This window comes from Mandrillus leucophaeus, unplaced genomic scaffold, assembly GCF_000951045.1.
Source record: "Mandrillus leucophaeus isolate KB7577 unplaced genomic scaffold, Mleu.le_1.0 Scaffold522, whole genome shotgun sequence".
NCBI classification, from domain to species: Eukaryota; Metazoa; Chordata; class Mammalia; order Primates; family Cercopithecidae; genus Mandrillus; species Mandrillus leucophaeus.
In genome coordinates, this window is record NW_012105609.1 from 266,502 (window position 1) to 293,872 (window position 27,371).

The 27,371-nt window shown below is 54.7% G+C and overlaps 2 protein-coding genes across 4 annotated transcripts in view; one reads left to right on the forward strand and one right to left on the reverse strand.

Annotated features, from left to right (window-relative positions):
* ELMO3 (engulfment and cell motility 3) overlaps positions 1-3,826 on the forward strand; it is a 4,701-nt gene extending 875 nt beyond the window's left edge. The window contains exons 2-18 of the mRNA XM_011996676.1: positions 81-131; positions 321-490; positions 580-679; positions 785-936; positions 1,018-1,096; positions 1,196-1,246; positions 1,331-1,453; positions 1,552-1,683; positions 1,787-1,888; positions 1,986-2,094; positions 2,207-2,343; positions 2,437-2,600; positions 2,702-2,814; positions 2,916-3,020; positions 3,124-3,206; positions 3,294-3,380; positions 3,462-3,826. Of these exons, the coding sequence (XP_011852066.1) occupies positions 81-131; positions 321-490; positions 580-679; positions 785-936; positions 1,018-1,096; positions 1,196-1,246; positions 1,331-1,453; positions 1,552-1,683; positions 1,787-1,888; positions 1,986-2,094; positions 2,207-2,343; positions 2,437-2,600; positions 2,702-2,814; positions 2,916-3,020; positions 3,124-3,206; positions 3,294-3,380; positions 3,462-3,674 (1,971 nt within the window). The 3' untranslated portion in view covers positions 3,675-3,826. The remainder of the gene's footprint in view (positions 1-80; positions 132-320; positions 491-579; positions 680-784; positions 937-1,017; positions 1,097-1,195; positions 1,247-1,330; positions 1,454-1,551; positions 1,684-1,786; positions 1,889-1,985; positions 2,095-2,206; positions 2,344-2,436; positions 2,601-2,701; positions 2,815-2,915; positions 3,021-3,123; positions 3,207-3,293; positions 3,381-3,461) is intronic.
* Positions 3,827-7,048: 3,222 nt separating this feature from the next.
* LOC105551449 (leucine-rich repeat-containing protein 29) lies at positions 7,049-27,296 on the reverse strand. 3 transcript variants are annotated; one of them, XM_011996677.1, is made up of 7 exons: positions 27,255-27,296; positions 24,101-24,202; positions 10,166-11,104; positions 8,222-8,365; positions 7,783-8,000; positions 7,509-7,683; positions 7,049-7,414 (listed from the first exon to the last, which is right to left on the reverse strand). In XM_011996677.1, exons 1-6 carry the CDS (start codon positions 27,276-27,278, stop codon positions 7,515-7,517), a joined length of 1,596 nt encoding a protein of 531 aa, XP_011852067.1. In that variant the 5' UTR covers positions 27,279-27,296; the 3' UTR covers positions 7,049-7,414; positions 7,509-7,514. The 3 variants fall into 3 exon arrangements, with proteins under 3 accessions (XP_011852067.1, XP_011852068.1, XP_011852069.1); XM_011996678.1 differs by having other exon boundaries at positions 10,166-10,456; positions 27,255-27,284; XM_011996679.1 differs by lacking the exon at positions 27,255-27,296 and adding an exon at positions 26,910-27,129 and having other exon boundaries at positions 10,166-10,456.
* Positions 27,297-27,371: the final 75 nt, after the last annotated feature.

Genomic DNA, 27,371 nt, shown 5'->3' on the forward strand with positions numbered 1-27,371 from the left:
GCTGCCCTCACCGACACCCCAGCTGATCAGTCCTCGGTGCCCCTCCCTGACCTCGCTGCCCTTTCTGCTGTCTTCTCCAGAACCGCGCGGAGATCAAGAATGGCAGCATCCTATGCCTCAGCACGGCCCCAGTAATCCCCCTCGCGGCCTGCCTACCCCATCCCTGCCCCTTTGCCCCAGGTCCGGAGGCCCCTACCCCGGAGGCCGCCGCCCCAGACCTGCCTTGAGCCACCTAGTTGACACCCGGGGCCGCACACTTCCAGGTCCCACCCTTACTGTGCCCAACCTCTTCACCTCTGTTCCTGCTTCGTTCCTGCCAGGACCTTGAGGCTGAGCAGCTCTTGGGTGGGCTGCAGAGTGACAGTCGTGAAGGGCGCCTGGAAGCCCTGAGACACTTTGTCCCTCTGGCCTCGGACATGACCTTTGCCAGGGAGGTCATCAGCCGTAATGGGCTCCAGAGACTAGGCACCATCATTGAGGATGGGGACGAGTGAGCACAGGGATGTGTGGGCTGGGGGAGATGGTGGGGCTTTCTGGTCCTGATCTGGTCCTGCTCAGCCCCAGATGTCCCCCCTCCAGCCTAGGAGAGGTGCTGGCCCTCAGCCTGAGGGCCTTCTTGGAGCTCATGGAGCACGGCGTGGTGTCCTGGGAGACACTGAGCATCCCCTTTGTGAGGAAGGTGGGTGGGCTTTCCTAGGGCAGCGGGTGGGGGCAGTGGAGCAGTGAGGCAGTGGTAGACCCGGGTTCCATGGGGGTGAGGTGGTGACACCCCCACCCCTTACAGGTGGTGTGCTACGTGAACATGAACCTCATGGACGCCTCCGTGCCACCCCTGGCCCTTGGGCTGCTGGAGAGTGTGACCTTGAGCAGCCCAGCCCTGGGCCAGCTGGTCAAGAGTGAGGTGCCCTTGGATAGGCTGCTGGTGCACCTACAAGTGTAAGCCTCTGGGGCTGGGGTCCAGATGTGGGGAGCAGGGCTGGAGCCTGAATGTTCCACTGAGCCCTCTTCTTGCCATAGGATGAACCAGCAACTGCAAACCAAGGCCATGGCCCTGCTGACAGCCTTGCTGCAGGGGGCCAGCCCTGTAGAACGCAAGGTTAGTGTCGATCAGTGGCTGGATGTGGACAGCACCCGGTAGGCACCGCCCCACCCTAGGGCGAAATAATCTAAGCCCCCTTTCTTTCTACCCTCTCAGCACATGCTTGACTATCTCTGGCAGAGGAACCTTCGCCAGTTCATCTATAAGGTAGGAGGTGGTGGGCCAGGGGCACCTCTCTGCCCCTCCCTCCCAGTGAGCCCTTGCTCAAACCTGGGTCTGGCTGTCTTGCAGAACATCATCCACAGTGCAGCACCAATGGGCGACGAGATGGCTCATCACCTGTATGTACTGCAGGCCCTCACGCTGGGGCTGCTGGAGCCGCGTATGCGGACGCCCCTGGACCCCTACAGCCAGGTGTGTGTCTTTAGTGGGGACAAGGCGGGGGTGGCTTGGAGTTTGGCCTTGAATCTATAATATTGATCCCTTCCCCTGCCACCCGACACTGACCCCAGGAGCAGCGGGAGCAGCTGCAGGTCCTACGCCAGGCTGCCTTCGAGGTGGAGGGGGAGTCCTCGGGTACCGGGCTGAGTGCTGACCGTCGCCGTTCCCTCTGTGCCCGAGAGTTCCGCAAACTGGGCTTCTCTGTGAGTATCCCCCCTACCCAACTCCCCAACCCTGCCTCAGCCCAGGGCTGTTGTTCCGGGGGGCTATGACCCTTCTTGAACTGCCTGTGCCCACTTCCCCCAGAACAGCAACCCAGCACAGGACCTGGAGCGCGTGCCCCCCGGTCTACTGGCCCTGGACAACATGTTGTACTTCTCCAGAAATGCACCCAGCGCGTACAGCCGGGTTGGTGACAGGGTAGGGTGGGGGGTGGCAGCATCCCCCAGGCAGGGTCCCCATGGGCTTAGCCGTGACACCTTGCCCCATTCTCTGCCCCCTCCAGTTTGTGTTAGAGAACAGCAGCCGCGAGGACAAGCACGAGTGCCCCTTTGCCCGGGGCAGTATCCAGCTGACGGTGCTGCTGTGTGAGCTGCTCCACGTTGGGGAGCCCTGTGAGTGGCCGGGACTGGGCACAGCATGGCTAAGAGCAGGGGACGGAAGGGCAGAGAGGGCCAGGGGCTGCATGCACTTTCTCCCTGAGCCCCTCCTGCCCCCCCGCTCCAGGCTCTGAGACAGCCCAGGACTTCTCGCCCATGTTCTTCGGCCAAGACCAGAGCTTCCACGAGCTCTTCTGTGTGGGTATCCAGCTGTTGAATAAGACCTGGAAGGAGATGCGGGCCACACAGGAGGACTTCGACAAGGTGGGTGGGGTGGGAGCTGGGAGGCCTGGGCCAGGGCAGGGGGCTGATCTGGGTACAGAGCTCAGGCCCTGAGCTGAGCTTGGGCGGCCCCAGGTCATGCAGGTGGTGCGGGAGCAGCTGGCCCGCACTCTGGCCCTGAAGCCCACCTCCCTGGAGCTCTTCCGAACCAAGGTGAATGCGCTCACATACGGGGAGGTGCTGCGGCTGCGGCAGACCGAACGGCTGCACCAGGAGGGCACACTGGCTCCCCCTATACTGTGAGTTTGCGGGGATGGATCTTCAGTCCTAGACCCACCTTCCCTGGTGCCCCCTGGGCTACTCCCCAAGTCAGATGTGCTCAGTGACACCCCTCTATCAGGGAGCTGCGGGAGAAGCTGAAGCCAGAGCTCATGGGCCTGATCCGCCAGCAGCGCTTGCTCCGCCTCTGTGAGGGGACGCTCTTCCGCAAGATCAGCAGCCGGCGGCGCCAGGGTCTCTGAGTGGGCATGGGTGGGGGGCAGAGGGCAGGCAGAGGGCGGCTGGCTTGGTGTCAGGACCTCTCAGCACTCTGGCCCTCTTCCTTTTCTCCACAGACAAGCTGTGGTTCTGCTGCCTGTCCCCCAACCACAAGCTGCTGCAGTACGGAGACATGGAGGAGGGCGCCAGCCCGCCTACCCTGGAGAGTCTACCTGAGCAACGTAAGGCGGGCAGGGGCGGGGGCCAGACACCTGCTCTCCCCAGACCGCCTTGGGCCCCGGGGCTGCCGGGGCCGCAGTGCTCAGCCCAGCCTTCTTCCTGCAGTCCCTGTGGCCGACATGAGGGCACTCCTGACAGGCAAGGACTGCCCCCATGTCCGGGAGAAGGGCTCCGGGAAGCAGAACAAGGTGGGTACAGCAGGCCGGGGGCTCCTTCCCACCCGCCTCTGCCTGCCCTGTCCTCTGCTCAGTGTCCCCGCTCCCTTGCTTCCCCAGGACCTCTATGAGTTGGCCTTCTCGATCAGCTATGACCGCGGGGAGGAGGAGGCGTACCTCAACTTCATTGCCCCCTCCAAGCGGGAGGTGAGTGTCCGCCAGGCTGAGGTCAGCAGGTGGGCAGGGGAGGCAGATGGGCAGACCCTCATGGCTCTGTGCCACCCCCAGTTCTACCTGTGGACAGACGGGCTCAGTGCCTTGCTGGGCAGTCCCATGAGCAGCGAGCAGACACGGCTGGACCTGGAGCAGCTGCTGACCATGGAGACCAAGCTGCGTCTGCTGGAGCTGGAGAACGTGCCCATCCCTGAGCAGCCACCCCCTGTGCCCCCACCCCCCACCAACTTCAACTTCTGCTATGACTGCAGCATCGCTGAACCTTGACAATGTGCCTGGCCACGGGCCACAGCTGCGGCCACTGCAGCAGCCATGAAGGGCGGAGGGTAGAGGAGTGCAGGCACCCTGGCCAGCAGAGACTGCTGCAGAAATAAAGTCTGCTTGGCTTTTGGGATATGTTGAGCCAGCTCTGAACCTTGTGGGCTGAGCCTGTGACAGTGACAGTCTTCCCCTTCTGCCTTCAAACTTAGCTGGTGGATAAGATGGGGCATCAGGCCAGGCCACAAACTTTGACAGCTGCGGTTGAGGGGCTGGTGTTTTGAAGCGGGTGGGGAGAGGATGGGACTGCTGCCCTTCTCCAAGATGAGTCCTCAGCCTCCCTCCATGCTGGGCCTGCGGGGAGGGCTGGCCTGTGGTCTGGGGGTACCTGCCAAGGGAGAGGCTGGGCTGCCAGCCTGCTGCCGGAGAAGTGGCAGGGCAGGAGGCACTGCTCCAAATGGATGCCTTCCTGGACAGCATTAACAGGGGCATAGTCTGGGAGCCATCTCCAGAAGGCTCCTGACAGTCTGACCTCAGTCCTCAAGCTTGCATGGCCCTGCCTGGTGTCCTCTGTAGGACTTGGAGGTCTCTGGTGAGAGGCCTGAAGGGAGAGGCAGAAGGGCAGGCTCAAGATCCCCAGGCCAGTGGGAGGATGTGGGCTGATTCTGACAAGAGCCACTTCTGTGCAGGAAGCCCCGGATTCTGATTAAAACCTAACTTAGGGCCGGGCTTGGCTCACGCCTATAATCCCAGCACTGTGGGATGCTGGGGCAGGCCAATCACCTGAGGTTAGGAGTTCAAGACCAGCCTGGGCAATATGGTGAAACCCTGTCTCTACTAAAAATATAAAAATTAACTGGGCATGGTGGCACACACCTGTAATCCCAGCTACTCAGGAGGCTGAGGCAGGAGAATCGCTTGAACCCAGGAGGTGGAGGTTGCACTGAGCTGAGATTGCACCACTGCACTCCAGCCTGGGCGACAGAACAAGACTCCATCTCAAAAAAAAAAATTAAAAACCTAACTCAGAACCATGGGTAGGGTGGGGGCCAGAGACAGGCCAGAGCCCCTGGGGGCAGAAGCAGCGAGAAGTATTGGGTCCAGCTGGAGGTTTGGTCACGGGGTAGAGGCTGTGGTCACAGACCCCAAGCCCTTGAGGAAAGAAGAGCCCGTCAGTCTGTGGAGTTCACAGGATAGGTTGAAGCCACCGCCCCTCAGACTTCTCCCTGCCATTCACCTCTTCTCTCCCCAGTGCCACCTCCAATTTCTTTTCTTTCTTTCTTTCTTTTTTTTTTTTTTGAGATAGAGTTTCACTCTTATTGCCCAGGTTGGAGTGCAGTGGCGTGATCTCGGCTCACTGCAACTTCCACCTCCCAGGTTTAAGCGATTCTCCTGCCTCATCCTCCCAAGTAGCTGGGATTACAGGCATGCACCACCACACCCGGCTAAATTTTTTGTATTTAGTAGAGACAGGGTTTCACCATGTTAGTCAGGCTGGTCTCTAACTCCTGACCTCAAGTGATCCACCTGCCTCAGCCTCCCAAAGTGCTGGGATTACAGGCATGAGCCACCGCACCTGGCTCCAATACTGTTTGTTTGTTTGTTTTTTGTTTTTGTTTTTTTTTAGATGAAGTTTTGCTCTTGTTGCCCAGGCTGGAGTGCAATGGCACCATCTCAGCTCCCCGCACCCTCCGCCTCCCGGGTTCAAGCGATTCTCCTGCCTCAGCCTCCTGAGTAGCCGGGATTATAGGCAAGCGCCACCATGCCCGGCTAATTTTATATTTTTAGTAGAGAAGGGGTTTCTCCATGTTGGTCAGGCTGGTCTCGAACTCCCAACCTCAGGTGATATGCCTGCTTCGGCCTCCCAAAATGCTGAGATTACAGGCATGAGCCACCGCACCTGGTCCCAATAACGTTTTTAACTGTTAACCGTCAACCTGGCTGATCTTGAGAACTGATGAAATGGCACTTCCTTTGGAGAGTGTGCTGGAGGGCACTTGCTCCCCCTCCCCCAGCTAAGCTTCAGATCCTTGGGCATCCAGGGCCTACCATGCCCATGCCTAAGGACTTCCCACCACAGTTGGAGCAGTCAGCCATGGAGTTCTAGGTGGAAATGGGGGCAGGGATCCCTGATGCTGTTGGCCTCCCTTCCCAACACTGTGGGCCAGGCCTGAGGAGGGAGTGTGTCTCGGGATTTCCTCCGCCTGCCCCAGGGCCACTTCAGCTGAAGTTGGGAGGGGAGGGGCCCTTTAGGGGCCTCCCTGTAACCGTCAATTATTCCTGCTTAATGTTTCCAGTCCCTTGTGCGTGCCACCATCATAGCAACAGCCTCCCGACTTCCTGCCTCCTGTCTTGCACTTCTAATCCTCTCAATACCAGCTACCCCAACTGCTTTCACCGATATAAATCTTATCATACACACACACAAACATCCCATATATTTGATGTCGCCCTATCCATGTCCATGGGTTAATGGCCACAGTTTCCATGACTGAACCTGAGTTGAGCCAGGTGAGTCACAGACATACCGTGGTTTAGCCCTTTCACCTGAGCACCTGTGGCTTGCAGTGTTCTTGATGCTTGGTCTGAGCTGGCATCCTCCCTGCCTAGACTACCCCCTCAGTGACAGCTGTGGCCTGCCTGTGTGCACCCCCACAGTGCCTTCTACCTGGATCACCCCCTTCCTTTCTTCTGGCCATTTTCACTGCCCTGATTCCTTCCTGGACCCTCCAAGCCCAATTTGTTGCTCCCTGGGCTCTGGTCCCAGGTGCTTGTCTCTCTCTTCACCCGCACCCTGCACGCTGGACTGTCCCTGCTAGCTGGCTTCTCTGCCTCCCCAGCTGGCCCTGGGGCTGGGAAAGCTTTGACCCCTCTGAATCCCCACATAAAGCACAGTCCCTGCAGGCACCGAGGGAGCCCTGGCTCGCTGCTACAACCAGTGAACACGAATACGGACGAGGTGCGGGGACACACCAAGGGCCAGAGCTGCCATGGAGAAGTCACCACCACCATTGAAGAGGCTGGACTAGGTGACCTCTAGTGACCCTCTCACCCAGAGATGCTGGCCTCTTTCATTCTTTTCCTCTTATTTCCCCCTCAGGACAGCCTCATTGACTCAGGCATCATTCATCGGTAGTTCCTGGAATCTGGCTGAGACAAGCACACAGCTTGTGCCTTTGCCTCAGGACACACCCAAGCCTGCGGGGTCTCCTACTGTGTGGGGAAGATGCTAGGAGTGTCAGGCCAGGGCGGGAGCCCCCGTGGGGCTGTGGGCCAGGCCTGAGGAAGGAACATGTCTCGGGGTTTTCTCTGCCTGCCCCAGGGCCACTTCAGCTGAAGTTGGGAGGGGAGGGGCCCTTTAGTCAGAATTTAAGACAAGGAGGTACTATCTGGAATGTTTAATCTTAGGGTTTACAACATAGACCTGGGCTCAGCTGCTGAAGCTCAGTGCACACAGGGTGCTGGGAGAGTCCCACAGGAGTAGGTGGAGCTGGGCCTTAGGTCTGAGAAGAGGGCAGGCAAGAAGCAGGGGCTCTGCTCCTCCCAGCACCAGACCCCGCCTGCTGGGGGCCTGGCCTCCCACCCAGGGCTTGGCCAGAGAGCAGGAGCCTGTGACAGCAAACAAGCAGCTAGCATTTCCAGGGGCCTGTGGCAGCCACGTGTAGCTGGAAAGAGGCTACTGTCAGGTGGTGTGGCGGGAAGTTCCCTCTGGGCTGCCTGGATTGGCCCCACCCCCAGTCCTAGAGGGTCTGCAGTAGAGGGAGGCAAGAGGCAAGCCAGGTCAAGGCCAGGGTTGGGGACTGGGGGAGTCAAGGAGGCTGTGCTGCAGGGCTGGTTACTGACCCGGCCTCAGAGTGTTAGGGTCAGGTCAGCCCCTCCCACGAAGCGGGACTGGACGCAGGACACCTGGGGCAGCTGGGCTTGGAAGCGTCTGATGGCGGCCATGTTGATGCCAGGGCACATGGCCACATCCAACACCCGGAGCTGCCTGCACGCCTGCCCAATGGTATCCAGTGTCCTGTGGGGAGGCCACTGGATGAGTGTCTGGCCCGGCGTGGGACCCAGCCCAGCCCCTGCACTGTGGCTCCATCTGCCCAGTGTCATCGGACACACTCACTGCTCTGTGAGCTGACTGCAGCTGGACAGGTTGAGGTGCTGCAGCCTCGGCCAGGAGCTGGCTGCCTGGGCCCAGCCCTTGTCACTGATGCGGCTGCAGTGACTCAGCGCCAAGTGCTCCAGGCTAGGACAGCCCCCGGCCACAGCCACCAAGCCCTTGTCTGTAAGTTCTGGCAACAGGCTCAGGGACAGCTGCCTCAGCTGGGGGAACTGGAGCACCTACAAGGATGGGGAGGGTCGGGGAGAAGTAAATGCCACTGGAGCCCACAGTCTTGGCCTTTCCAGATCCTCCCACCCCAGCCAGGGCATGACTAGAGGCAGCAGAAGCCAATGAAAAAGGAACTCCAAGGTCAACTTTTTTCCAAGCAAAAAGTGGGTTGGCCCAGACCCCTGACTTAAGCCCCAAGATCCTCAGCCTACCCGCACCCGCAGCCCCACACCTTGGCTAAACTGGCATCAGTCAGCTTGCTGCAGGCTGTGAGGTCCAACTCCTGCAGGGCCCGAAGCATGAGCAGGGAGGGGCCCTGTGGCTCGGGACAGGGGTCCTTGGTGCCTGAGGCCTGATGCTCCAGCTCTGGGCGTGGCTGTAGGAAGAAGCCCTTGCTTCTCAGGTTCCTCCTGAGTTTGCCCTTAAATGTTCCTACAGAGAGACTTGGAAGGGACAGGAGGGCAGCTGAGCCCAGGGGCCACCCCATCCTCCCAAGACTTCGAGGGTCCCGCACCTGGGTCCCCTGCACAGGCTCCTCCAGCCCCAGAAGCCCCCAGTCACACAGCTCCCTGCACCAAGCCAGGCGTAGGACTGAGAGGTGGGTGAGGTAGGTGCAGATGGCCTGCAGGGTCCGGTTGGTGAGGGCCACACAGGAGGACAGGTCTAGCACCCTGAGGCTCAGGCCCAGCGCTGGGATCATGGAGAGCACTGAGGCGTCCTAGGAGGGAGGAAGGGAGGAGACAGGATGGAGCAGCAGCTGGTTGCCTATGCCACCTGGCCTGGCAGGGGTAGCTAAGAAGGGTCTGTTCAAGGTTCTCACCCCACAGGCAGGAGGGAGGGAGGGGAGCTACCAGAGGGTCCAAGGAAGGAAGCAACATGGTCCCTGTGCTGGTAGTGAAAGGTGGGGGTGGGCAGGGTGGGCCATGGGGGTTGCTGCAGGAAAAAGGCCTGGACTGTGGCTGGGGCAGGAAGGATGCAAGTGGCAGGGCCTAGGGTGGCCACCCTGCCTATGCTCCCAGCCCCTGCCAAAAGAGTGAATGAGGCCACCTCAGACCACAGCTCACTGGACCAGCCAGTTGACTCTGCTAAGCCAATCGGAGTCGCTCCCTCTAGAATTGGAACCAGAAGTATGAGATGGAGGTAGAGCTGCCAGCTGACAGGGCAGTTAGGGATGGGGAGCAGGAGCTAAGGGCAGAGTAGAGGAGGCTGGTTTGTAGAGAGATGCACAGAGGGGAACTTCGTACCAGGCTTCGTACCAGGTGCTACAATCTGTTGCTTACCACCTGGGCCCACACCTGCAGAGCTTGTCCCTGGGTGGAGGCAGCCCCACAGAGGCCTCCTTTGTGGCCCTGATCCTGGGCTGCCCAGCCCTGTGTGTCCTTGATCTCAGTGGCTGCAACAGCCTCTTCACCTCTGGCACACTGCTGGCTCAGCCCGAGATGGCACAGAGGGACAAAAGAACGTGAGGCCTGGAGGCAGCAGCTGAGAGGACACGGGGATGTTGTACCACATATCCGACATGCTTGGTGCCAAAGAGAAGGAGGAGTAAGGCCAGGAAGAGAGACACTTGGAGGGTAACAAGGTGGAGAGATGGTTTTTAGGTTGGGAATGCCCTGGTCAAATGGACAGGCTGAAGAAATAATCCACTAAAGAGGGACAGACTGACACTGCCAAGACAGGGGCGCCACCCAGAGGGACAGCGCTGAGCCCCGCTAAAGGGCCTGACCTTGGCTACGAAATGACCCTGCTGCTCCTGTCACATCACCCTCACAGGCCCTGCCCCAACACCTTCCTCAGTGCTCCTTCCCTGCCTTCCTTGCCCATCACCCCCTTTCTTCAGCCCTCCCAGCTTCGGAACACTCGTCCTTAGCGCCCCTCCCCAGACCACATGCACTTGGCATGTGAGCTGTTGGCCGCCTCGTGGGCTGGGTCACCTTGGCCACTTGGACCTCCTAGGCCCACAATGGGGGCTTTGGGGAGATGTGCTGGCAGCAGCAGCAGCTGTCTAGGCTCTTGTCCTCCTCCAGATTGGGTCCCAAGTACATTTCTAACTGCCAATCATAGGCATGAACACTGGGGAGTCCCTTCCTGGTGCCACAGGCCCACCACCACCCCAGTTCCCCCTCCCGCTGTCCTCAGCCCTGGAGAGGAAGGAAGGGGATGATGGTGAGCTCACCTTCAACGAAGAGCAGTGGGCCAGGCTGAGGGAGGCCAGCTGGGATGGAGCCCCGTGCACAGAGCCCAGGGCCTGGGCCAGTTCCCGCCCTCTCACCAGGCAGCACTCGGCCATGTTGAGGCTCTGCAGCTCCCGCAGGCCACCCAGAGCTGTACATCCTGCGTCTGTCAGCCGCTGCAGCTTCCCCAGGCTCAGGCGCCGCAGGTGCCGCAGGCCCCGGCTCACGGCCAAGAGCGCCCCATCAGTCAGTTCTGAGCAGCCGCTGAGGTCCAGGGAGGTAAGGCCTGGTTGCTGGAAGCACAGGGTAGCCACAGCCTCTGTGGAGAGGTCCCGGCAGCAGTGCAGGCTCAGCTCCTGCAGTTGCAGCCCAGCTACCTGGCCCAGGGCCTGCAGGGCCTCGGGTGGTAAGCCAGTGCCACTCAGGTCCAGGGCACGCAGCCTGCCAGCCCGCTCTTGCACAAATCGCAGCAGGTTGCGGAAGGAGAACTGGGAGGGAGAGGAGTCTTGGGGGCTGATGGAGCCTCGGACTGGGCCTAGCTCGAAGGTGAGGTGGCAGTATGCCAAGGAGAGGCGCTCCAGGCTGGGGGCACAGCTGCTGAGCCGGTTGAAGCTGAGGTCAGCCAGGTCTCGCAGGCCAGCCAGGTTGAGCTCACGGAGGCCACTCAAGGCCTGCCGGACGCTCTGTGCCATCTCGGGCTGAGCCAGCAGTGTGCCAGAGGTGAAGAGGCTGTTGCAGCCACTGAGATCAAGGACACACAGGGCTGGGCAGCCCAGGATCAGGGCCACAAAGGAGGCCTCTGTGGGACTGCCTCCACCCAGGGACAAGCTCTGCAGGTGTGGGCCCAGGTGGTAAGCAACAGACTGTAGCACCTGGTACGAAGCCGGAGAGCCATCCACGTTGGTCAGGCTGATGCAGCAGATGCCCCTGAGGCCCAGGCTCTTGATGGCCGAGAGGGAGGCAGACGACACTGGGATGTTGTATCGTACATCTGTCTATGGAGCAGCAGCAGGCTTCGGGGTAGCCCTCTGGCTTCAGAGGGTGCTGGGCATTGGGTTTGGTGACAAGTCACTGGCCAGAGGTTGAGGGCAGGTCAAGGAAGGGCCCTTCCACAACGGGGACCCATCGTGGTGTGTGGTATCATGTGTGGTCAAGTTGGGCATGGGTAGGAAGTGGGAGCTGAGGTTCAAATGAGATGACCATCAGAGGAAGGCGGGAAGGTTAGTGATGGATAGGACGGGATGCTGAGGGAGGGGCGGGGACAGAGTGGGGAGTTGGCATGCTGAGCACAGGAGGGCTGAGATGGGACCTAGAGGAAACCCAGTGAAGTCCCCAGGGCGTGGGAGGGCAAAGTATGCCAGACCCCAACCTTTGGGACTTTCAGAAGGAGGCCCTGAGATCCATGGACTCAGCCTCCTACTCCAGGGACTTGACATGAGCTAAGCAGCCAGCTTCCCCAACTTTCTAGAGAGGATAGCCCTCTGAAGAGTGGAAGGCGAGAGAAGTGAGGTAGGTGTCACTCACCACAACCCTCTATGGCCCAGGTGACAGAGGTCTGGGGCAGGCAGTGAGGCCTAAGTCCCCTGGTGGCCTGAGAGAGTCTGTCACATGAATGTTTGCAAAATGTATTCTCTGTTTAAGCAAAATGTGAAAACTGTATTCTGTGTTTAAGCAAAAATGTGTGCATGTGCATATATGTGTATGTGTCTGTGTATGTATGTGCATGTACATGTGTGTGCATAGAGCTGCCTGGTATTGGGCCCTGGATGCTCCAGCATTCAAGATGTGCTTGTGATCCCTGCAGCATATCTCCGGAGAGGACATCTATCTGTCAAGGTAAGGACACTGAAGCCTCCCATTTCCGTGCATGGGAGCTAACAGAACACACCTCACCCGTGCCAAGGAAGTTGAGCTGGCTGTGTGTAGAGAAATAGGGGAGTGAGAATGGGGAGTGCACAGTTGGAGCCGGGTGGGACCCAAGAGACAAGCTCAGGGCTACATGGTGGGAATAAGTTGGCTTGTGCAGGCATTTAGGAGCTCCCAGCTAAGGAGATATCTTCAAATAACTTTTCCTGATATTGCACTGGAGTGAGCCAAAGGGAAATTGGTAAAATTTGTGTAGAACAGATCTTTGGGGAGAGGGAGAGGAGGGCTTGGATTCTAAAATCCTTGCCCCATCTCCCTACCTCTTGCCCATGTTACAGGCAAGTGGTACTCAAAGAGGGCTCTTGTATGAATCAACATGGTCCTGATGCAGAAAAGAAAGCTCCCCTAAACCTGTCTTGTCAGTAACTGCAAAAACAACCTGCTGTTCCCTGCTGGTACCCCACAGACCATCATCAAAAGGGAATCCAAGCCAGGCATGGTGGCTCACACCTGTAATCCCAGCACTTTGGGAGGCTGAGGCGGGTGGATCACTTTAGGTCAGGAGTTTGAGACCAGCCTGGCCAACATGGTGAAACCCCATCTCTACTAAAAATACAGAAATTAGACTGGGCGCGGTGGCTCACGCCTGTAATCCCATTACTCTGGGAGGCCAAAGCAGGCAGATCACAAGGTCAGGAGATCGAGACCATCCTGGCTAACATAGTGAAACCCCATCTCTACTAAAAATGAAAAAAAAAAATAGCCGGGCATGGTGGCAGGCGCCTGTAGTCCCAGCTACTTGGGAGGCTGAGGCAGGAGAATGGCGTGAACCCGGGAGGCGGAGCTTGCAGTGAGCCGAGATTGCACCACTGCACTCCAGCCTGGGCAACAGAGCAAGACTCCATCTCAAAAAAAAAAAAAAAAACAGGAATGCAAAAAGTAGAAGTGACTCACAGGATGTGTTCCTGCAAGATGCTTATCAACAGGATTCTCCTAAGAAACACAGGACTCATTCCCAGGTGTGGAGAGACCAGCCTGGCTTCTGCCAGAGAGAAGTGGCACCCATGGCTGTAATGACAGGAAGGAGCAGTGTAAGAGACAGGAACCAGCTCCTGGCCTCTTTCACAGGAACCAGGGGTCAGCCAGATTCCCCTTCCAGCCCCTACTTCTGGAACATGGTCATTCCAGATGAGAGGGGCACTCACCACAGGTCTCCTCGTGGGCAGTGGATCAGGGATCTCAGGTGAAAGGGAGGCTGGGAAGATCCCACTGTGTGAGGGTGGAGAGGGCAATAAAACATCAGAGAGGAATGGAGGGCATACCTCCAGCCATTCCCAAGCCCTGCAAGCTAGACAACTCCATCGGATGCAGATGAGAGGAAACTAGCTGGGGCAGCTGGGGCAGAGCTGGCTGTGAGGCAGCACCTCCTTCCCCAACTCACACATCACTGAGGAACCCCTGAAAGTCCTGCAGGCCCCAGCTCCGGCGGCACAGCACCTTCAGGGGCTCAGCCTGACTTCTTTCCTTCCCTTCATTCTGGAGCCTGGCTGGCCAGGAAGGGTCTCTTCTCTCCCACTGCCTCCCTATGAACCAGGCGGACAAAAGACCTTGGAAGGCTCTGGCAGTGCCCCCAGGGCCCAAGTCCAGGGCTGGCTCCTGGCAGCAAGGCCACCTGATAAAGAAGCACGGCTTGGTTTAAAGGACTTCTAGCTCTGGGGGTACAGAAGAGGCTTGAGACCATTTCCGGGCCCCACCGTTTTTGCTGGTGGGATGGGAGCAGCCTCTAAGCCACCTCAGAGGTGCCTCCTAAGGTCTGCTCCTGAGGTCACCTGCTCCTGAGGTCACGTGGATTTAAAACTGCAGGAGTTGGCCGGGTGTGGTGGCTCACTCCTATAATTTCAGCACTTTGGGAGGCCAAGGCAGGTGGATCACAAGGTCAGGAGTTCGAGACCAGCCTGGCCAACATGGCGAAACCCTATCTCTACTAAATATACAAAAATTAGCAGGGTGTGGTGGCAGGAGCTTATAATCCCAGCTACTCGGGAGGCTGAGGCAGAAGAATTGCTTGAACCCAGGAGGCGGAGGTTGCAGTGAGCTGAGATCGTGCCACTGCACTCCAGCCTGGGCAACAGAGCAAGACTCCAGCTTAAATAAATAAATAAATAACCTGCTGGAGCCCAGGAACATCCTTTCAGGGATATTTCTCTGTGTGAGGGCACAGCAGCAGGCTGAAGCAGGCCTTCTGGGTTCTGGACTTTGGCCCTGGTATAGGACACCCCCTTCCTGGGCCCTGGGAAGATGCTTCTAGACCCACCCAAAGAGGACTGCATGGCCACATGCTCTAGCTCTAGCTGCCCCGTCTACAGAGGGAGCACCTTGCCCCCTGGTGTCCTCCCTTCCTGATGCTGGCCTCTTAAGAGTAATCGCTGGCTGGGCATGGTGGCTCATGCCTGTAATCCCTGGACTTTGCCCCAAGGCGGGCAGATCACTTGAGGTCAGGAGTTCAAGACCACCCTGGCCAACATGGTGAAACCCCATCTCTACTAAAAATACAAAAAAGCCAGGTATGGTGGCAGATACCTGTAATCCCAGCTACTCTGGGGGCTGAGGCAGGAGAATCTCTTGAACCTAAGAGGCGGAGGTTACACTGAGCCGAGATCCTGCCACTGCACTCCAGCCTGGGTGACAGTGCGAGACTCCATCTCAAAAACAAAAAACAAAAAACAAAAAAGAAAAAAAAAAGAAAAAAAAAGAGTAATCGCAAAATCATTTGGGAAATGCTCTGAATCTGCTACAAGTGATGTATGTGCCTTTTTTTTTTTTGAGACGGAGTCTAGGTCTGTCGCCCAGGCTGGAGTGCAGTGGCCGGATCTCAGCTCACTGCAAGCTCCGCCTCCCAGGTTCACGCCATTCTCCAGCCTCAGCCTCCCGAGTAGCTGGGACTACAGGTGCCCGCCACCTCGCCCAGCTAGTTTTTTTTATTATTTTTAGTAGAGATGGGGTTTCACCACGTTAGCCAGGATGGTCTCGATCTCCTGACCTCGTGATCCGCCCGTCTCGGCCTCCCAAAGTGCTGAGATTACAGGCTTGAGCCACCGCACCCGGCCTGATGTATGTACCTTGTCTGTGGGAGACCAGGGTTTTGTTTTACCTAGTGAAGCCCTGAACTGAGACTGCAGGCCTGTGTACAGACTTGGAAAGCCATGTGACAGAGAAAATGGCCCTTCATCCTGCCTAGTACAGGACTCCAAAGCTACCATGCCTGTTCTCCAGGAGGCCGTTGGGAAATGTATGCCCTGGCACCCAGGGCATTGGTCTTTAGAGAGGAGTCAGACTGGTGGGTCATACAGAGGCTGCTCCAGGACTTCATCAATCCCTCCGGAAGGGGAGGGCGCAAAGAGCTCTCTTCAGCTATTGCTTCATGGGGACCAACCAGCAGCAGGTAGCCAGGGCTCCCCACAGGAACGGACAGGGCCGGTGTATATGGAGGGTGCTGCCTTTGCCGGCATCCTTGTTTGAGAAAATTGGGATTAAGGGAACAGCTGGGACTGGTCAGGGACAGTAAGTCCCCAAGACCAGTGTCCTACCCTAGCTGGGCCTGTGTCTTCCATAGCACCTAACTGGCACCTAACTGGTACTGCCTCAGTATCCACCTGCCCATGCCTGAGCCCTGGGAGATGGTTCCTGCCTGCAGGGTCCCGCAGGTGCTCTCGGGCACATGGTAGGGGTGATGCCAGGTACCTGTGGCCTGGCCTCCCAGTGCTCCCAGCCTAGGTGGGGCTGAGTTTTGCAGAGGCACTAAAGGGTCTTTGTCAACATTCCTTTTTTCTTTTTCTTGTTTTTGGTTATCCCAAGGCTCTGTCATCTGTCTCTGTCCGCATTCTATCTGGAGAGCATAGTTGCCTGGAGCAGCTCCCGCTCTAAAACACTGACTCTGGCTTCCATCTCCTTCCTCCAGCCCTCACCCCTCCTCCAATCCTATCTGCGCCTCAGGGCCTGGCTGCCCCCCTTGGGCTCCTCTGACTGCCCCGTCTTTGCTGGGCTCCATGAGGCTTTGCCTGTGATGACATCTCCTCGGGGTCCTTGTTGCCCTGCCTCAGTCATGCTGCTGTACCCATTCTCCTGGCCCGGCCAGGACTGGTGAGACCAGCTGCCTCCTCTGAGTCTGTACCAGGGATACAGAACTCCGCCCAGGAAGTCATGGCCTCCTTGCTCACTTCCCACCCCAGACAAGTTTTCTCTCCAAGCCCCTCCCACTCCAGCTCCTGGCCCTACTGATACACCCTCCCTCACCCAGGATTCTCAGAGATGGCCATCAAGTGGGAAGTCCCTCCCTTTCCCCTGTTCATGTCCACCAGCTGCCTCCAGGCAGGGCCCATCTGAACTTTCCTCCTTCTCCTGCTCTTTTGCTTCCAGAAGACCTCTTCTGGCCTCCTTTACCCACTGCACCTCCTCTGAGAACCCTGCTGTTTCTTCCTTTCCACTGCTCCTTCTTCAGAGGCCACAAACACCCCAGAGTCTTAAACTGCAAATAAAAGCCTCCTTTCATCCTGCACCCCCTCCTCTTGTCTCTCCTCTCTCCCCTCCCTCTACAGCCACACTTCTTGGAAGCACACAGGCACAGGCATGCCTGCTGTCCGGCCACTTGTTGCCCTTCGCCTCACCTGCTCACTCCTCCACCTTGGTCCCCACAGGATCATGCATTCCTGGCAATGGCTCCCTTCCAGCAAGGTCACCAACATGTGGGGGCTTCACCTCAGACCTCCCACCACGGATCTCTCTGCCATGTCTCCTGCTCTGCATGGCCAGCAACCACTCCCCTTGATGCCATCTCCCACTGGGGTTCTGCAACTCTGCCCTCCTGGCTTTCCTGCTACCTTCTAGCCTGCTCCTCTTCAGGCTCTTTTGGGGTCAGCAAAGAACAGAGATCCAGTCCACAGATGAGTGGGTTCCCCGTGGTTTGTTCCACCCAACAACACACATACATGTGTGCACGCGCACATATGCACACGATCTTTGCGACCCTCCAAGTGTACCCTGGCCAACTGCATTTCGCCCCATGGGGCCATCATTCCAACTACTGTCTTTCCGATCCACATCATTTTCCTGAACACCAGACCCTGGGAGCCAAGAGCCTGATTGACCTCTCTCCAGAGGGAGATGCGGCATGCCCAAATCTGAATTCATCACCCCATCCTCCAACTCTGCTCCTTTTAAACTCTCCCCACCCTCTATTCAGTCACCCAAGTGGGAAATTTGAGAGTGATTCTAGAATCCTCCCTCACTCCCCACATCCACAATAACCCAAGTCCCTTCTACTCTGTTTTCCTAATATGGTGCAATCAATCTGTCCCTCTGCTCCAATCTCACTGCTTCTGCCCAGTTGAGGTCCCCTTACTCTAAGCTCAGATGATGCCAGCTTCCTCCTTATCAGGTCCTGGCCTCCAGTTTCTCTGGCTCCAATCCACCCTGGGTTTTGTCACCGGGTGACCCTTCCAAAAGGCGATTCTGCCTGTGCTTTCCAGACCCTCTGCCAGTTCCGCACGCCTCCGGGACACAGGCTAAGCTTCCTAAGCAAGCATTCAAGCCCTTCTAGGACCCAGGGCTTCAGTCAAGCTCTTCCCAAGCCCGTTCCCTTTCCTCCTAGTCCTGGTTCTGAGGCTGCCACTTCTGACCACTGTCCTGTACTGCACACCTCTGCTCAGCTGCTTTTTCTGTTCTAGGGGGTCCCACCCCTCACCTTCTCCTATTGGTCTATTTGGCGAATGTTTATTACTCTCTCGAGTCTCAGGCCAAACACCTCCTTCTCCATGGAGTCTTTCCTGATCTTTTCTCTGCACCCATGATGTACCTCACACAGACTTCAAATGCAGCACCCCAGCCTCTTTTGACTCATCTGTGCTCACTACACACTCCCCAGCCCTGTGCCTTCCTCAGTTTTGCCTTGCCAGTGCCCAGCACAGTGCCTGGCACAGCAGAAACACCTGAGAAAGGCTGCCCACACACTCTCCATGTGTCTCTGGTAATTTTCCATCTTCCTCCTGTCCTGTGACTGCTCCAGTCCTCTCTGCTGAAGCCCTGACCTCTATGTCTCTTTTCACTCTCCTCCTGAGACAACCTGGTCTCCAAATCCACTGAGCAAAGGGGGCTGCTGAGGAAGGAGCCGCCTCTGAGGAACTTCTCTGCAAATAGCTCCATGTTTCCACTCCACCTCTCTGCTTCCTCAGGAAGAGGTGACATCCTTTTTTTCACCAAACTGATGCTGAAAAAACAAAAAAGAAACACACACACACACACACACACACACACACACACAAAAAAAAAAAAAAAACAAAAAACGGAAGAGGTGATATCCTCTCCATCCTATCCCAGACAAGCTTGGTATATGGAAGCCTGTCCCTGCCACCATCTTCCACACCTGACCTCTCTCCTCCCCCAAACTTCAAACTTCACCCCTCCTCTAGTGACTCCCTGAAGCATTTATTTATTTATGTATTTAATTTATTTATTTACTTTTTTTTTTGAGACAGAGTCTCGCTCTGTCACCCAGGCTGGAGTGCAGTGGCACGATCTCAGGTCACTGCAACCTCCTCCTTCCAGGTTCAAGCAATTCTCTGCCTCAGCCTCTTGAGTAGCTGGGATTACAGGTGCCTGCCACCACGCCCGGCTAACTTTTTTGTATTTTTAGTAGAGACGGGGGTTTCACTATCTTGGCCAGGATGGTCTTGAACTCCTGACCTTGTGATCCACCCGCCTTGGCCTCCCAAAGTGCTGGGATTATAGGCGTGAGCCACCGCGCCCGGCCTCTTTTTTTTCGAGACGGAGTCTTGCCCAGGCTGGCTGGAGTGCAGTGGCACGATCTCGGCTGACTGCAAGCTCCGCTTCCTGGGTTCATGCCATTCTCTTGCCTCAGCCTACTGAGTAGCTGGGACTACAGGTGAACGCCACCACACCCAGCTAATTTTTTGCACTTTTTTTTTTTTTAGTAGAGATAGGGTTTCACTGTGTTAGCCAGGATGTTTTTGTTTTGATTTGTTTTGTTTTGTTTGTTTTTTGAGGTGGAGTCTCGCTGTGTTGCCCAGGCTGGAGTGCAGTGACACAATCTCAGTTCACTGCAACCCCCGCCTCCCAGGTTCAAGCGATTCTCCTGCCTCAGCCTCCCGAAGAGCTGTGATTACAGGCATGCACCACCATGCCCAGCTAATTTTTATATTTTTAGTAGAGATGGGGTTTCACCATGTTGGCCAGGGTGGTCTCAAACTCCTGACCTCAAGTGATCTACCCGCCTTGGCCTCCCAAAGTGCTGGGATTACAGGTTTGTGCCACTGCACCGGACCACCCTGAAGCTTTATTTATTTATAGACAGGGTCTTGCTCTGTCACCCAGGTTGGAATGTGGTGGTGTGATCTCTGCTCGCTGAAACCTCTGCTTCCCAGGTTCAAGAGATTCTCATGCCTCAGTCTCCCGAGTAGCTGGGATTACAGGTACGCACCACTGCGCCTGGCTAATTTTTGTATTTTTAGTAGAGACGGGGTTTCAACTTGTTGGCCAGACTGGTCTTGAACTCCTGGCCTCAAGTGATCCACCAGCCTCAGCCTCCCAAAGTACTGGGATTACAGGTGTGAGCCACTGCGCCCAGTCTCCCTGATAAATCCAAACACATTTCAGATTTCTCCAGAAGAGAATCCTTTTGTCAAATCCATCTAAACTTCTCATTTCTGCCCTATTTCTTTTTCTTTTTCTTTTTTTTTTTTGAGAAGGAGTCTCTTTCTGTCACCCAGGCTGGAGTGAAGTGGAGCAATCTCGGCTCACTGCAACCTCCACCCCTGGGTTCAAGTGATTCTCCTGCCTCAGCCTCCAGAGTAGTTGGGATTATAGGCACCCACCACCATGCCTGGCTAATTTTTGTATTTTTAGTAGAGGGGGTTTTGCCATGTTGTCCAGGCTGGTCTCAAACTCCTGACCTCAGGTGATGCACTTGTCTTGGCCTCCTAAAGTTCTAAGATTACAGGTGTGAGCCACTGTGCCTGGCCTGCACTATTTATTTCCTTCTTTCCATGGAGAAATTTCTTGCCAACGAGGTCACGCTCTACACTTCCTACTTCTCTCATTCACTCCTCAATCCACCTGGCTTTTTCTTCAGATGCCAAATACCGCTGAAGCCATTGGTGGCCTCCTTGGATAACAAATCTCATGGACACTATTTGTTCTTCATTTTGCTGGGCTTTTTGTGGGATCTGACGTTGTTAATCATCCATTCAACCCTTTATTTATGTATTTATTTTTTTGAGACTGAATCTCGCTCTGTCGCCCAGGCTGGAGTACAGTGGCTAGATCTTGAATCACTGCAACCTCCGCCTCCCTGTTTCAAGAGATTCTCCTGCCTCAGCCTCCTGAGGAGTTGGGACTACAGGCGTGAGCCATCACATCTGGCCTCATTCAATCCTTTAAATACTCTCCTGCCTTTGATGTCTGTGCCCTCCTCTCTCTGGGATCTCCTCATTCCCCTCTTTGGGTGTCTCCTCCTTTCTGTGCCCTTGAACTTGTGTCCTCCCCTGGGGCTTCTCTGTGGCCTGCACTTCTGCGGCTCTGCATGTTCTCTCTGGGGGAAGTTACTCAGATCTGTGGCTTCAACTGCCACCCATTCTTTAATGACACCCAAATCTATATTTATTACCCAGACATTTCTCTTGAATTCCTCACTCAGAAATGCAACTACCAAGTGGATCTCAACATCTAGATCCTCACACTTCAAACTTTTAACATGTCCAAAATCAAATTCCTTTGGACAATGAGATCAATGACACTGTATAAACAGAATCTACTTATATACCCATATTTAATATGGGATAGAGGATTCCAACCAGAGAAGGAGAAGATTAGATGTAAATGGTGTTTGGGCTCTTTGAAAATTAATCAGTTTAGCTTCTTACCTCATAACATAAATCTAAATAAATTTTACTAATAAAAACATTAACACAAAAATTCAAACCAGAAAGCAGAAGAGACAGTTTTGCTGTAAACCTAAAACCGCTCTAAGTAATAGAGTCTATTTAAGAAAAACAGAAGAACAGTATAACAGGACAAGGAATCATTAAGTTTAGAAAGCAATGGAAGAAGTAAAAAAGAAAAGGATGTTCAGAATCAACAACAGAGAAATTTAACTTCTGGGCCAGGCATGGTGGCTCCTGCCTGTAATCCCAGCACTGTGGGAAGCTAAGGTGGGCAGATCTCTTGAGCCCAGGAGTCTGAGATGAGCCTGGGCAACATGGTGAAATCTCGTCTCTGCTAAGAATGTAAAAATTAGCCGGGCGTGGTGACATGCATCTGTAGTCCTAGCTACTCAGGAGGCTGAGGTGGAAGGATCACCTGAGCCTGGTGAGGTTGAGGCTGCAGTGAGCTGTGATGGCGCGCTGCACTCTAGCCTTGGCAATAGAGCAAGACCCTTTCTCAAAAACAAACAAATGAAATTTTTAAAAAATTAAATTAAAAATTAAATTAAATTTTAAAAAAGAGGCCAGGTGCAGTGGCTCACACCTGAAATCCCAGCATGTTGGGAGGCCAAGACGGGCGGATCATGAGGTCAAGAGATCCAGACCATCCTGGCCAACATGGTGAAACTCCATCTGTACTAAAAATATAAAAATTAGCTGGGGCCGGGCACGGTGGCTCACGCCTGTAATCCCAGCACTTTGGGAGGCCGAGGCGGGCGGATCACAAGGTCAGGAGATCAAGACCATGGTGAAACCCCGTCTCTACTAAAAATAGACAAAATTAGCCGAGCGCGGTGGCGGGCGCCTGTAGTCCCAGCTACTCGGAAGGCTGAGGCAGGAGAATCGCCTGAACCCAGAAGGCGGAGGTTGCAGTGAGCTGAGATCACGCCACTGTACTCCACCCTGGCAACGGAGCGAGACTCCATCTCAAAGAATAAATAAATACAAATAAAAAAAGAAGCCAGGCACAGTGGCTCACGCCTGTAATCCCAGCACTACGGGAGGCCAAGGGGGTGCAGATCACTTGAGGTCTGGAGTTCGAGACCAGCCTTGCCAACATGGCGACACCCCATCTCTACTAAAATACAAAAATTAGCTGGGTGTGGTGGCACACACCTGTAATCCCAGCTACTTGAAAGGCTAAGGCATGAGAATCGCTTGAACCTGGGAAGCAAAGGTTTCAGCGAGCTGAGATGGTGCCACTGTACTCCAGCCTGGGCGACAGAGTGAGACTCTTGTCTCGGAAAAAAAAAGTATATACATATATATGTATATACATACACACACATACACACTAAATATATATATATATAAAAAATACTAAAAAATTTAATTTCCGTATCTCATAAATAAAAGCACATATCTACAAATCAAATTAAAAGGCAAACATACTAAGAATATATTTCAGGCCAGGCATGGTGGCTCATGCCTGTAATCTCAGCACTTTAGGAGGCCAAGGCGGGCAGATCATTTGAAGTCAGGAGTTTGAGACCAGCCTGGCCAACATGGTGAAACCCCGTCTCTACTGAAAATACAAAAATTAGCCAGGCATGGTGGCGAGCACCTGTAATCCCAGCTACTTGGGAGGCTGAGGCAGGAGAATTGCTGAGGCGGAGGTTGCAGTGAGCTGAGATTGCGCCACTGCACCCCAGCCTGGGTGACAGAGCAAGACTCCATCTCAAAAAAAAAAATTAGCTGGGCATGGTGGCAGGTGTCTGTAATCCCAGTTACTTGGGAGGCTGAGGCAGGAGAACTGCTTGAACCCAGGAGGCAGAGCCTGCAGTGAGCCAAGATAGTGCCACTGCACTCCAGCCTGGGCAACAGAGCGAGATCTATCTCCAAAAAAAAAAAAAAAAAAAAAAGAAAGAAAAGAAAAAAGGAAAAGTCCATACAAATGGAACAGAAAAATACTAAGACCTTAATAGTTAAATGGATACAGAACATGAATAAACAAAAGGGGGAAATATGAAGGGTGAGCTAATGAGAAAAACAGTGCAACCTCACTAATAAACAAATCAAAATTAAAACAATGAGCCATCACTGCCTGCCTTTTAAACTAGCCCAGATGTCTGCATTCACCTCCTGGCTGGCCTCCTCCCTATGCTGTCTCACTCTCCCAGTCCATTCTGCACTGCAGAGTTCTAATACAAATCACGCTGTGTCACTTGCCTGCCTAACGGGCTCCTTGATGGTCACCAGGAGAAAGCCAAACTCTGCTGCCTGGCACATCTGCCAGCTTGCAGCCTGACCCCATTCTAGCCTCGTCTCCTGCCATGTCTCACTCAGTTCCAGCCACACGGAATTTGTGCGATTGTTTCCAGAACTATTCCACACCATGGTGCCTTCACTTGTGCTATTATTGATCACAGAGCTCAACCTTTCTTCTCACCCTGTTCCTTCAGAAAGCCTTCCCTGATGCTGCCAGTCTCCTCTGGATGTCCTTCTTCATGTTCCATCAAACCCTTTTTTTCTGAGGCAGAGTCTCATTCTCTTGCCCAGGCTAGGGTACAGTGGCGTGATCTCGGCTCACTGCAATCTCTGCCTCCCGGGTTCAAGTGATTCTCCTGCCTCAGCCTCCTGAGTAGCTGGAACTACAGGCGCACGCCATGCCACCACGCCCAGCTAATTTTTGTAATTTTAGTAGAGACGGCGTTTCACCATATTGGTCAGGCTGGTCTCAAACTCCTGACCTCAGGTGATCCATGTGCCTTGGCCTCCCAAAGTGCTGGGATTATAGGCGTGAGCCACTGTGCCCGGCCGTCCCCTTCAAACTGTTTCTTCCCAGTGTCATAGCACTGAGCACACAATAGCATGATCATTCATATTACTTGTCTTTCTCCTTCACTGGATTGTGAGCTCCTTAGGGAACTGTGTCTTATTCATCTGTGTAGCCCTAGCACTGTACCGAGAGCCAAGTACGTATGAATGTATGTATACATGTGCATATATGAGCATATATGGATGGATGGATGGATGGATGGATGGATGGATGGATGGATGGAGACATATGAGCAGGGCCACAAGTAAGCTGAAGTGAGAAACACCCGAGGGTGGGACGGGGGAGGGTGGGTGTCTTACCTCCCGAAGGGCATTCTGGGCAGCACGGTACCAAGCCCAACTCACGAGGGAGGCCTCTTTCTGATCTGACAGAGGCAGGAAGCTCAGAATATATGTGAGCATCTGAGGGGAAAAGACAGGGCATTGGGGACTGTCAGAGCTGGGAGGTCTTTGGAACCGACTCCAGCTGATAGCACCACGGGTCTGAGGGCACCAGAGCACTGGCTTCTATTTTATCTTGGACGTGAAGTTTCACAAAGCATTCACTTCCCCGCTCCAGGCTTCAGGTATCTTTCCTGTGAACAAACCTTTCCTGAGCTGGGTGAAGGCTTTCACTGACTGATAACAATCAAACTTCCCACCTAGCTGAGTAGAAAAAGCCTGGGCACTGAGGCCAGATAAACCTAGTTCAACTCTCTACTCTGCCAATTGACCTCTAGAACTTTGTTTTCCTTATCTGCGAAATGGCAATTGTAGTGAGATTTAAATGGGTTATTGTGAGAATTAAAAGAACACAGTCAAGTGTCTTGCATAGGACTTGGAGCACAGCAGGCCAGGTGTGCTCACTCTAGTCCTCAGGAAGTCATGCTTGGTCCTCCTGCCCTCATGGCTCAGGCTCTGGGACCCTGCTCTTTTTCCATCTTCTCCACTGCCACCATGCCCTCTCCACTGGTTGTTAAGATGCGATCCCAGCAAGACCTAGATTGGGAGGCTCAGGCCTTTCCCCCACCTAGGGGGTGGTGAGGTTCAAGGTCCTAAATGGGACTGGGGAAGGGGTTGCCAGTGAGGTCTAGAATGATTTGATATTAAATATTTTTTTCTTCTGGAATCTTCCTCCCTGCATCCCAATTGCCTCGTTTTTAGATTCTTCTGTGGCTCCCAGGGCTCAGACCCGGGTCTTTTGGTTTTCTGTTTACCAACACAGGAATAACCAACAATTCAATATTCCCATATTGTCCTATTATCCAAGTGCTAGTCCATATTGCCAATCATCCATGCAAATGTTTAGCCATCACTTTAATCTCAACCAAAACTCATATTCTACCCTCCGCCCCAAACAGCCCCTCCTCCCAAATTCCCCTTTCAATGCCAACAGTGCATCTACCTGATAACACTTTCTACTATTCAAACCCCTCTGTCCCTTGCTCCCAGATACAGGTGTAATACACAGGCTTTAGGCCAGGCTAACCTAGACTCATTCAAATTCCAGCTCCACTACTTCCTGTCATGCTGCTGTGTGACCTTAAACAAGGTATTTGACCTGTCTGAGTTTGTTTCTATATCTATAAAATAGGGATACTTTTTAAAAATCTAGATCATAGCCTCATGGGGATTAAATTTTACATATATATAGTGTGTGTGTGACAATTAGATGTTCCATAAATGGTTGCTGGATTGCTGTTACTAAAATTTCTACTTTTGCAACTTTCCCACCTCAGTAGCTCAGATTTCTACCACCTCAAACCTTGATTCCTTCCACAATGTCCCACCTGAACTCTTTACCTCCAAGTTCATCCTTGCTAATACATTATGCACACTGTCACAAGGTTAATTTTTCCTATAAAACAGTTTTCAGTGTCAGCTCACCCCTGCTGTAAAATTTCAGGGTTCACCAGTACTCTCAGGACAGTCTTCACTCCTGGATCAGCACTGCCAGGTCTCTGTGCCTGATTGGACTCGCTGGTCCCCAAACTTCCCCAATCCAGTCTCCCTACTGCCCTACAAACATAACATGTCTATTTCCTTTTGCCTATGCGGGCCTTTTCCCTGGGATCCCCTTCCTGAAGCTTGACTTCACCAACCCATTGTGATCTCTCCTTCCCTTCTCAGATGCCAAGCACGCAGGCACAGTGCTCAGCCAGTGCTTACTGGATTAAATTAAGGTTGGGCAGTCCAGTCCTCTACCTCTATTTTCACCAAGAGTATGCTCAGGGAAGGGGTCAGGGAAATAAAAGTAGTCATTACTGAGAGGACAATGACTGGGAGAATAGAATTCTGAGCCAGGGAGGCTAGGCATAGGGAAGACAGTATTGATGGGGACTGGGACTGACCATGTCCCAATCCCTCCAGGGAGGCAGGGAAGCCTGTTTGAGCTGAGTTAAGACAGTGGCCATCTTGTCTTCTGGGGCTAAGCAGCCAGCCCAAGAGCAAAGGGAGAGGGGAACAAACCTGTCATCCCTTGGGGTGAGTGGGGGAGGGACACAATTCATTGACCTAAGAAGAGGGTGGCCTTTCTAGAGGGATGAGAGGAGGCAGTGATGAGGATGGAGTGGCCATCCCATGAGTCCCATCTCAAGGGGGCTACTGGAGATAATGACTAGTCACTCATGGGGTCTATGGGGATGGAAATAGCCCCTAAAGCTAAGGGGGAAAGGAATAGCACTGCAAGCTAAAGGGGGTGGGAACAGCCCTATTTTTGCTAAGGATAGGGAGCATCATTCCAGGACCGGTGGGAAAGGGTGGCCCGTTTCCCATGGGCAGAGAGAGGGGGCTGCCAACCTTCAGGACAAAAGAGATGGAGAAGCCATTCCAACAGGCCACTGAAGACAAAACCTGTTATCTCCTCGGCAGATGGGGCAGAGTGGTCTTGCCCCTGGCTAAGGGGAAGGAGCAAACATTCCATGGAGTGAAAGAGGTAAAGGCGGCCATCACTAGGGGCCTAGGAATGGGGAACAGGCCTATCCTTGCTAAAGGAATTCAGAGATCATTGCAGTTGATAGGTAGGGAGCAGTCTGTTTCCCACTGCCAGGGAGAGGGGGCGGCCGTCTCTGTCGGGGCGTAGGAAATGGAGAGATCATCCCAAGGGACCAATGGGGATAAGATCAGTTACCCTTCGGGACGATGAGATGGAGCGGACATCTTCCAGAACTGAGCGGGGAGGAGACAGCCACCTCAAGGGAAGGAGATGGGTAGAGGGCCTGTTCTTGCTGAGGTGACAGGGCAGCTATCTCCTGGGGCCGATAGGGAAGGGGAGGACGGTCCCTCAAGCTAAAGGGACAGAGTGGCCCAAAGGAGTAGCCGTTACCCAGAACTAGAAGGTCGCGGGATCGGGAGGGCAGGTCGTTTCCGCCAGGCTGGAGGGGCCGGGCTAGCTATCTGACAGCCCCTCCCCAAAGCTCGGGACCCCGAGGGCGGGGCCTGTCCGGAGCTAGGCCTGAGGGCGGCTTCCTCTCACCTCCAGGGGCAGCGACTCCGCCATCGCATCCCTGCCGCCTCCGCCCCCCCCCCGCGCAAGGCTTTCTGGGAAGTGTAGTCTCGCCCCTTTGGGGAGGGGTTTGGGAAGGAAGTGAGC